At 42.0% G+C, this 10,600-nt stretch overlaps 1 protein-coding gene across 1 annotated transcript; it reads left to right on the forward strand.

Moving 5' to 3' along the window:
* The first annotated feature begins 263 nt into the window (after nucleotides 1-263).
* Nucleotides 264-10,065, forward strand: LOC145413268 (uncharacterized). The gene is made up of 11 exons (XM_080282997.1): nucleotides 264-353; nucleotides 3,492-3,663; nucleotides 3,944-4,041; nucleotides 4,922-5,031; nucleotides 5,491-5,609; nucleotides 6,300-6,386; nucleotides 7,330-7,519; nucleotides 7,809-7,935; nucleotides 8,435-8,603; nucleotides 9,268-9,377; nucleotides 9,880-10,065. Exons 1-11 carry the CDS (start codon nucleotides 264-266, stop codon nucleotides 10,063-10,065), a joined length of 1,458 nt encoding a protein of 485 aa, XP_080139123.1.
* The last annotated feature ends 535 nt before the right edge of the window (nucleotides 10,066-10,600 follow it).

The raw sequence follows: 10,600 nt of genomic DNA on the forward strand, positions 1-10,600 counted from the left end.
GAGAGAGAGAGAGAGAGAGAAAGAAAGAAAAAAAAAATTAAATCCACTGCCACACCTGTCCCCCATAAATTACAAATACAACAGGTGTGTATCTGTGCTAATTAGTTGAGGTGCCAGGTGGTGCAGGTGTGAGAGCCCTGAGGATGCCCAGTGTAAGGTAGACGAGGCTGCCTGTCGCTGCCTACCTGTCTGTCTATTTGCCTACCTCCCTACCTATTTACCTGCCTGCCTTCCTACCCGATTAGCCTCGAGACTGCGCCAGGATGAGGCAGTTCGCTCTCCTCCCACCCCTCCTCCTGCTTCTGCTTTTGACTGCTTCATCGTCAGTCTCTGCCAGCGAGCAGCATGAAGAGGTATAAAATGCAGCATGTACAGAGAGATCGCCGGTTAGGTTAAATTAGATTGCTGGATCTAGTTTTGTTAGAGTTGCTTAAATTAGGTTAGGTTATCAGGCAAGGATAGGTTAGATTAGGTTGGGTTTGATTAGGTTATGCTATGTGAGGTCAGGTATTCAGTCTTGGTTAGATTTGGTGGAGCACTTAGGCTGGGATAGGTTTGCTTTTGCTTAAGTTAGGGCATAATAGGTTAGAGTACAGCAAGTTACTTCAGATCAGGTCAGATCAGGTTGGTTTGCATAGGTTAGATATTTCAAAATTTAGAAGACTGATGGGATGAGTGGATAGACGTGCAGCCATTATTTCCTCGGTACTAATTATTATTATTATTATTTAGCTTTCTGTTTTCATATTTCCCAGTAATAAAGCAGGAATAACGTTTGGGAGATGATGAAAATGGACATGCGGGGGAGACAGAGAGTTTCACAGGAAAAAAAAGTGTGAGAGTAAGAGGAAGTTTATATAAACGGTCGTCCACTACTTTTGGCGGAGATATTTGGTAATTTGCAGCCTTCTTCCCTTAGCTGAGTGGCATAATAAAACATTACTCCTGCTCTGCATGCTTTCCATTATACTTTTGCCTGACTGACAGTGTTTTATTAATCTGTTCCTACAACTCAACATTCGAGATGGAGAGCTGACAATTTTAGGCCAGGTTTAAGTGGACAGAATACAGTATAGTGTGGAAGACTCAAAATACATAATGATAACACCATAAATGTACAAGACATGTTTTAGTTGACAAATTTGTACGTTACATTAATAGGAAGACTGGCTACCGTATTTTCCGTGGTAGCAGATTAAGCAGATTCTTTTTTTTTTTTTTTTTTTATGTTTTTTATAGATAATATAAAGGCGTAATAACTGAGTAGCATGATGTGTAGTAGGTTATTGTTAAAAATGTTATGAGTGATTTCCGATTTTCCTATTGTTATCATTGAGTTGTAATTCACCACCAACCTCACATTGTTGTTTATATTTCAAGATATTAGTACTGATGCTATATTTTCTTCACTTTGCCGTGGCCTAAACATGCCATCTCTCAGTCCTGAAGGGTGAGCTATAACCGATCAAAACTAGAACGTACTGCCAGTCACGAAGAAGTGCCATATTATTGTCTTATTGTGCCACTGAACCACAGGAAGTAAGCTGCAAAGGAACGGAAATCTTCGCTAAACTAGGGTGAACGAACTGCAAATGCTGTAGTCATCGCCCTTTCCTTTCCTTTTTAGTAATACCTTAATAATAAGAAGCAGGTCGCGATGACAGTTCGTATGTGGGGAAAGTACATGTGTTAATCAGGTTTTAACCGACAGTTCTGTGAGATTCATTTGAAAAAGTTATTTTATTGTAACAGAAAAAGTATTTATTTCTGCTTTATAATGAGAATTCTTGTTCATACGTTATAAATTTGCGATACTGGGATTAACTTACGAACATGAGAGGACTCTAACGCCTCACTGCTCCAACTAAAACCATACCACTTATTGCACACTAAAGATTATTTTACCCAGGATTTCGTTTCTCCAATCATTTCTGTTTTCAGGCGATAAATTAGCCCTTAAAATTTCTGTTGACATTTTTATCAGTCATTAGGTAGTTTTAGTAGATAATTGCTTATAAATAAAAAATATATATATATATATATATATATATATATATATATATATATATATATATATATATATATATATATATATATATATATATATATATATATATATATGGTTTTACGTGTTTTTCATGCTGTTAATCATGTGACCCACTCAGTTACCTATTTTCAGGTTTATCGGCATAGTGTATATTTCCTAATATTACGTTGAATTCCTCCACTCTAAATTGTTCTTTTAAAATTCTCGACAGTTTTATGAAGGAATTGACATTAGCGAGGGGATTATGTTAATGAGGTGGTGTGGTGATTACATTAAAGAGTAATTAGTGGAGGTGAGGCCGGTGGTGTGGGTGTGGGTGTGGGTGTGGGTGTGGGTGACGCAACACTAGTCTGGCTGCCCCTCTCGCACCCATTTTATTTCTTAATCTTTTCGCAGTCTTTTCTTCACTATTTTTGCTCTTCAGTGACGAGTAATTTGTGCTTAGGAGGGAGATCTCGAGCTGGAGGGGTTAAATTCAGCCTCCATTAAAGTCTACAGTCTCGTATTTCTCCATTCTCTGCCCTTCTTTCCCATACTGTCCTCCTTCATTTACTAGTAACTTCTACCCTCTCATCTGCCAGGCCACATCTTCCCTCTCTCCTTCCTGTGACCCCTCCCCTCCTGGCTGGCACACCACTGAACACTTACGGTTTTCTGGGGTGACTTGTAGAAACTTTATTACTCGACAGCGTTCCTTAGTGTTGTGACTTGTACTGAATGGTAAAAAAAAATAATAATAATAATAAAATAAAAACTCAGGTGTCAAATTTCCTTACTGTATAACCACTCAATAATTTTTTTTTTTTTCCCTCAAGTGACTCCACCATTGTATCTTGTTGCCTGGACTTATGCGACACTTTCCTTCATTGTTAGGCTTGAACTGATTGAAAAAAAGGAAAGAAAAAAAGAAAAGAAAAAGAAAACTAAAAAAAAAGTTCAGGATGAAAGAGAGAATGTGATCAATAAGGTCACTCAATTATGGGCTAAAATTGTCATACCTATAATTATGTCATGGGCTCATGAGATTAGGTCTTCGCGTGAGATTAGTTCCGGACATGAGATTAAGTCCGACCGTAGTTCCAGCCGTGAGATTAGTGCCGACCTTGAAATTAGTTTCGGACCAAGAGATTAGTTCCGGCCGTTAATTTAGTTCACGACGTGAGATTAGTGTCTTGTGAGATTAGTGCCTGTAGTGAGATGAGTGCCTGTAGTGAGATGAGTGCCTGTAGTGAGATGGGTGCCTGTAGTGAGATGAGTGCCGGTAGAGAGATTAGTGCCTGTAGTGAGATGAGTGCCTGCAGTGAAATTAGTGCCTGTTGTGAGATTAGTGCCCGTAGTGAGATTAATGCCTGTTGTGAGATTAGTGTCTGTAGTGAGATTAGTTCCGGCCGTGAGATAAAAAATAAATAAATAACGCCATATTACATTTTTCTTTTTTTTCCAGATCAACGCAGACGACGATGCGGAGGCCGAGGACAGACGCTTCGATTTTGGCGGGGACGTTGACGAAGGCGAGGGCGGGTATGAGGTGGTGGAGGTGCTGGACTCCTGCTACTGGTGTGGCACTGATACCCCTGATACTGATAGCGAGCACAGAGCAGTCACCCTACATCAAGGTGAGTTATGTGTACTAGCTCACTCTGTCTCTAGCTCTGTCCCTCTTTGTCTGTCTGTCTCTCTGGCTGGCTGGCTGGCTGTTTGTCTCTCTCATCGTCTGTCTTTCTGTGTGTGTGTGTGTGTGTGTGTGTAAACTTTAGTATCTTTTTTTTTATGAAAGCCTATCTGTTTATCCGATTCCTCTCTCAAATAAGACAAGGATAGGGAAGAAAAGAAAAAGCTCTCCATTTTCTTCATCTGTACCTTACATTTACAACCCATTTTCTTGCCCATCCTCAGCTACCATCTCCGTGACCCCAGGAACCTGCGTCATTAACCAATCACCCAATTATCCCTACAAGTATCCGGCCAACATTGACTACCGCTGGACGTACACGGTAAGGCTGAGTCGCTTCTCGCATGGTTTGGGAGGGCAAATTTTTTGGGGGAAAGGGAGTCAGATTAGGGAGTATAAGGTTTTGGAGTGTAAGGGTTTGGGGTGTGAAGGGGAATCAGATTAAGAAGTATAAAGGTTTGGAGTGTGAGGTTGAGGAGTGTGATTCTGTTATAATACACCATTGTTCGTTCGTTTATGAAGGCTCCAACATGCTTGAATCCATCGGCCTTAATCACCTAAACAATGGGATCTGCTTCACATTTTGGGCAGGTTGGACACATCTTCCTGGCACATCAGAACATGGAAAAGCATCTATGATCAGAGGAACATACCAAGCCTCTCCCATCTTAGGATTATTAGCCAACAGATGGGAGTGACAAGTAGAAGTAAAATATCAGGCGAAATTTTGTCCCCGACTGTACCACTGTTCAGCTCTTCATATTTGGTACCAGTGTAATAGACGAGTAACTACAATAGGTGCTTGTGAAGGACGCCGTCATGTGGTGGCACTGATAAAGACCAGGCGGCTCCACTGCCTGGTTATACAAACGTTCCTCACTTCTTCCCTGTACATCAGAAAAAGTATTGTGGACTGAAGAAGGGCAGTTGAAGCCTGTAGTCCACTGAGTTCACGTTTCAGATGAGTCTGGTGATACAACAACAACAACAACAGTAGTAGTAGTTGTAGCTGTCGTCGTTGTAGTAGTGACGGTGGTAGTAAACTAATTGTCATAATAATAGCAATAACAATAATAATAATAATAATAATAACAACAACAACAACAACAACAACAACAACAACAACAACAGTAATAACAATACTACTAATAATAAACAATACCCACGTGACCCAGGCTGACCTCAAATGACCTCTCCCACAGACTCAATCCGGCAGCACACTAACCTTCACCGTGCCTGCGGGGGGAATACAGAAGAGCAATGGGTGTTTCAGAGACAAGCTGGCTACGGTGGTCAATAATGTCTCGATCAGGTGGGTTATAGGAGCACAGGGATCGTGGTTTTTAAAGGTTACACTATGAGACCCAGGAGGAGACCTAAATTAATAATCTTTGTTGTTTATTTTTAGCATTCGCATCATTGAGGTATAGAAAAACAAGGAAAAGTAATATTATCTTTTTTACTGTATGCCACAATTAAAGGAGAAGATTCTCTCTCTCTCTCTCTCTCTCTCTCTAGATAGATAGATAGATAGATAGATAGAGAGAGAGAGAGAGAGAGAGAGAGAGAGAGAGATCCTTCACTCCATATGCACATATATCTGTTATCTCTCTTTCTCACCCTGTCTCAACTTCTTCATCCATCTATCCCTCATTCATTCATGATACCTACTCGGTATAGGTCGTAAGACCTTTTGAGGTACTACTTGACCTTGTAACTCCTGGTAACTTCATCTGTACCATAACTCTAACTCACCCTTTCTCCCTCACAGGCGGTGCAATCAATTCTACAACTTCGTCCGAGACTCCGGTCAGACGTCCACCATATACATCCGTTTTGAGACCAACCACCGTATCCAGTGGCACGGGTACAACGGGACCGTCTGTGCCTGTACGTCTTTGTTCTTAATACGCCTTCACGTGGTGCCACTGATATGGGTGGTCGGTGGAACTGCCCGGTTATACAAAGGTCTCTCAGTCCCCTCCCTATCCCTTTCAAAGATGATGGTGGACTGAGGAAGAGGAACAACTTTGGCCAACATTCCGCCGATTTCACGTTCAGATGAACCTGGGTTTGCAGTTATTCTTAGCAAAGTAAATTCGTCCAGTATTTGTCAGGATAGAATGCAAGAATTGTCAAGACCATAAGAGGATTTTTGGGGACGCATTGACACTCTAACTCATCTGAGCCTCCCCCTCAGCTGAAAAAAATGGCCTGGCGTTTGAGGAAATTAAATGCTAGACTTGACTTGGCCATGAGAACGTCAAATTTGTATATAATTTTGCTCTGTTATTGTGATTTTTCTCTTTAATTTCACTAGCTATTATGGATGAACTTTTAGCCATTGTTAAATGTACTTTCTTTTCTCTGTAGCATTTTTCTTAGACTGTTTTCTGTTGTAGACTCACGCGTTCTGACTTTGTATTTTTGTTGAACTTCCCACGACCATCACGGAGACCATTTTCCACGATATTAGGGAGTTGCTTACTCTTAGGGTACTCAGTTTTTATAACAGTGCCATTTATACTGAAACATCGTATATTTTGACAGCCGCCCTACCCACCACCACCACTACCCCAGCCCCCATCACCACCACCACCACCCCCGCCCCCACCACCACAACCACCACCGGACCCACCACCACCACACCCACGCCAGTCCTCTGCGGTGAGTTATTGCTAGTACTTTAATCCTTTCATCCCGAGAATGTCATGCTTGAGGTTGTCAAATTAATATATTCATCACCTCTCGCCCTTACCTCACGTACGCGGACTTTTTCCTCCTCTAATCTCACCTTCTCTGACTTTTTTCTCCCCTACCCTCGCTTTCCCTCTACTAACCTCTCCTTTTCTGCTCTTCACCTCTCCTAACCTCATATTATCTGTCCCTCATCTCTCCTAACCTCGCCTTCTCTAAACCTCACCTCTTCTAACTTCACTTTCTTTAACCTTCACCTGTCCTAACCTCACCTTCTCTTGGCCTCAGTTCATAACCTCATATCCTTTGACTATCGCCTCTCCTAACCTACCTTTCTCTCTCTACCCTTTACCTCCCCAGCCCAAATCTCTAATGTTTGAGTTAACCACTGCTCTCAGTCCTTCACATATGCAAGTGCTCAACTCTGGAACTGTCTTCCTCAGTCCGCATTTCGCACTGCCTGTGATGAAATCTTTTGAACCCCGTAAGTCTAGGCATCTTGAATAGAACAGATCTTAATTTTGTGCTCTCTTCGGTTCATTTTTTTTTTTTTTTTTTTTTTTTTTTTTAGGACAACTTCAAGCAGGTGTCCAGCATTTGGTTCTTTTTATTTTGCATTAAAAAAAAAAAAACTATCCTGACCTAGCCTACTAACATTAACCTAACCTAACCCAACCTAACCCAACCCAGTCTAATCTTGCCAAACCTAGTCTAACTTAGTCTGACCTTGTTTAACTTAACCAAACCAAACCAATCTTAACCAAACACAGCCACACCATACCAAACCTAACCAAATACAGTGACACCTGACCAGACCTAACAGTCTTGACTAACCCGATGTAACTTAACCTAGCCAAACCAAACCAAACCAAACTTAACCAAACTCAACCTTCCCTGTCGCCTTTCCCTACAGACACGATATGTGGGAACCTTGCTGGGTACACGGGGCGCATCAGTGCGGGTGCCACGGGGACTCACTACCCCTGGGTGGCCACGGTGGATATCCTTAGGTCTAATGTTTACGTCAGGTGTTCAGGGTTCCTCATCTCTCGCATCCACGTCGTCACCGCAGCGTATTGTTTCTATCAGCAGACGCCGACAGGGTGAGGGATTTTTATTTTTATCTCCTGTATGGTCTATGTATCTATGTAACATCCTTTCACCCATATGGTCTGTATATCTATGTAACACTTTTTCTTCCCTATTGTCAGTATACGTAACACTATCATTTTTCTCCTAGGTCGAACAACCAAACTCGCATAACGCTTTTTTTTGTAATACAGTCTTTATGTCTGTGTAATACTTTTTCTCTCATATGGTCTTTTTATCTATGTAACACTTTTTTCACCCGTATGGTCAGTGTGTCTATGTAACACTTATTTCTTCTCCCAGGACGAACAACACCTTAATCCGGGTGAGAGTGGGTGACTATGATATAAGTAAACCGGATTCTCCCCTCTCCCAGACCCTCTACACCTCGACTGTCACACTCCATCCGGATTTTATAAGTTCTAACGGGGTATGTGGTTTGGTGCTTTGAGAGAAAGAGAGAGAGAGAGAGAGAGAGAGAGAGAGAGAGAGAGAGAGAGAGAGAGAAAGAGAGAGAGAGAGAGAGAGAGAGAGAAAGAAAGAGAGAGAGAGAGAAAGAGAGAGAGAGAGAGAGAGAGAGAGATTCTGTGGTGTTATGGTGCTGACTTTGTGGTGCTAAGCTGCTATTATGATGGTGCTGAGTGATGCCGACTCACTGGTGTTATTTTGTTGGCTGTGGTGTTATGATGCTGACTCTGGTGCTAATGCTAACATAATGGTGCTGTCTGTGATGTTATGGTGCTGACATAATGGTGCTGACCACGGTGTTAAGGTGCTGACTTTGTGGTCTTAGCGGTGCTGACTTGCTGATCTTAACACGGTGCTGACTATTCTTGTGTTCTCAGGGCGCGGAGATCCTTGCCGTGCTGACTACTGTGTTAAGTTGCTGTCTCTGACCTTTACTGTGCTGACTTTTTTCGTGTTCCCAGGGCTCGGAGAACCTTGCCGTGCTGACTCTGCCCGACCCAGGCTTCACCCTCAACACCAAAGTGACTCCCATCTGCCTAGTTGACTCCACCACCTACAACAGTCTTCTTCTGCCCCCTATGATGTCCCTTCCCACACTCACCTATGGCGGGTTTGGCTGGAATTCCAATAGTAAGGGAGCCGTTGTGTGCTGTGTTTTGATTCGTGTTTTGGTTTGTGTTTTGATTTTTTTTTTATTTGTGTCACCTGTTGGTTTATTATTGTTTTGTGTTTTGTTTTGTGTATTTTGTGTTTTTTTGTTTGTTTTTTGTTCGTTTTGTTTTGTTTTGTGTTTTGTTTTTGTTTTGATTTGTGTTTTGGTTTGTGTTTTTTGTGTGTTTTGTGTGGGTAAATGTTAGTCTTTGGATTGTTGTTATTATTTTTTGTTTGTGTCTTCTCGTCTTTGTGGGTAAATGGGTCGTTGGATTGTTGTTGACTAGTATCGTATTCTGGTTTTAATCCATTTTTACAACTCAGCATTTGAGGTGGAGAGATGGTAGTTCTCAGCCAAGCTAGAGGGGAAAGAGTAGAGTTTATTCTTGCTGGAGACAAATAAAATACTACGGCTCTACATCCTTTCCACAGCACCTCTTCGTGACTAGTATGGAAAGATGGCAATTTTTAAGCCAAGTTAGAGTGAAGAAAGTATAGTTTATTTAGTTTAATCTCGCTACCTTCAGACAATTTTGGTAACTTGAGAGAAACTTTGCAATGGGAAAAAAAAAAATTCTTAGGACACACCGTACCAATGCTGTTGGGAAATGAAACAAGTCAAATTCTTCTCTTGCAATTGCAGATGAGCCCATGATCAACATGACGACGCTCAGCCTCTCCCCCTTCCCCTTCACCTCTAGCCCAAAAGTTGTGTTGTTGGCTGTCGGTTCGCCAAATGACAGCCCTTGTTATGTAAGTACCTGACCTAGCATGTGTTATACGAGCTGTCTATCTGTTTGTTTATCTGTCTGTTTGTCTATCTATCAGTATATCGGTCTATCTGTCTAACTGTCTGTCTGTTTGTATATATCATCTGTCTGATTTATGTCTATCAGTCTTTGTATATCTCCCTTTATGTCTGTCTGTCTGTCTGTCTGTCTAACACGTTCCGTACAAACATGCTCCGTACCTATGCTACCATTACACTAACCCACTCACTCCATCATCACACTAACCTACTCACTGTACCATCAAACTAACGCACTCACTCTATCATCACACTAAAGTACTCTGAACTCACTCTATTCTCAAGGGTGACACTGGAGGCGCCAAATGCTATTACACTAATCCACTCACTCATCATCGCACCAACCCATACACTCCACCATCACACTAACCCACTCACTCTATCATCATACTAACCCACTCACTCTTCCATCACACTAACGCACTCTGAACTCACTCTATCCTCAAGGGTGACACGGGGGGCGCCATCTTCGCCGCGAGTGGCTCCAAATACTATGCCATCGCCACCACCAATCTTATAGGAGCGACGGCGTGTCCCTTGGGAAGTTTTGGCAACATGTATATCGCTCCGGCCATCAACTATTATAAGACATGGATCGATACCGTGACTGGAACGAGATACTGCACGCAATAGATCCTGGAAAAACACAGAACCCTTAGTTATTCCTTCTAGATCCCCCCCAAAACACACGTCCATCGCAATAGCTCCTGGAAAAACACCAAGCCATCAGTTGTTCCTTCTAGATCCTCCCAAAAACATTCGTCCATCGCAATAGCTCCTGGAAAAACACAGAACCCTTAGTTGTTCCTTCTAGATCCCCCCCAAAACACACGTCCATCGCAATAGCTCCTGGAAAAACACCAAGCCATCAGTTGTTCCTTCTAGATCCTCCCAAAAACACTCGTCCAACGCAACAGCTCCTGGAAAAACACGAAGTCACCAGTTGTTCCTTCTAGATCCCTAAAAAAACACACAAGTCCATCAGGTGTTTTCTTTCTTTCTTACTTTTTTTTTTAGGTTCTTTAAAAATCGCAAACCCATTCTCAAAACCACAAGCCCGTAGATCCATAAAAACCATGGAGATTATCAGCTGTTCTTTCCAGCTTCCTATAAACCACAAGTCTATCAAATGTCCTGTTTTTTTAGGTCCTTCAAAAATACAAGGTCC

This window comes from Coenobita brevimanus, chromosome 95, assembly GCF_032717465.1.
Source record: "Coenobita brevimanus isolate Jiangsu-jjx chromosome 95, ASM3271746v2, whole genome shotgun sequence".
In the NCBI taxonomy this organism is placed as follows: domain Eukaryota; kingdom Metazoa; phylum Arthropoda; class Malacostraca; order Decapoda; family Coenobitidae; genus Coenobita; species Coenobita brevimanus.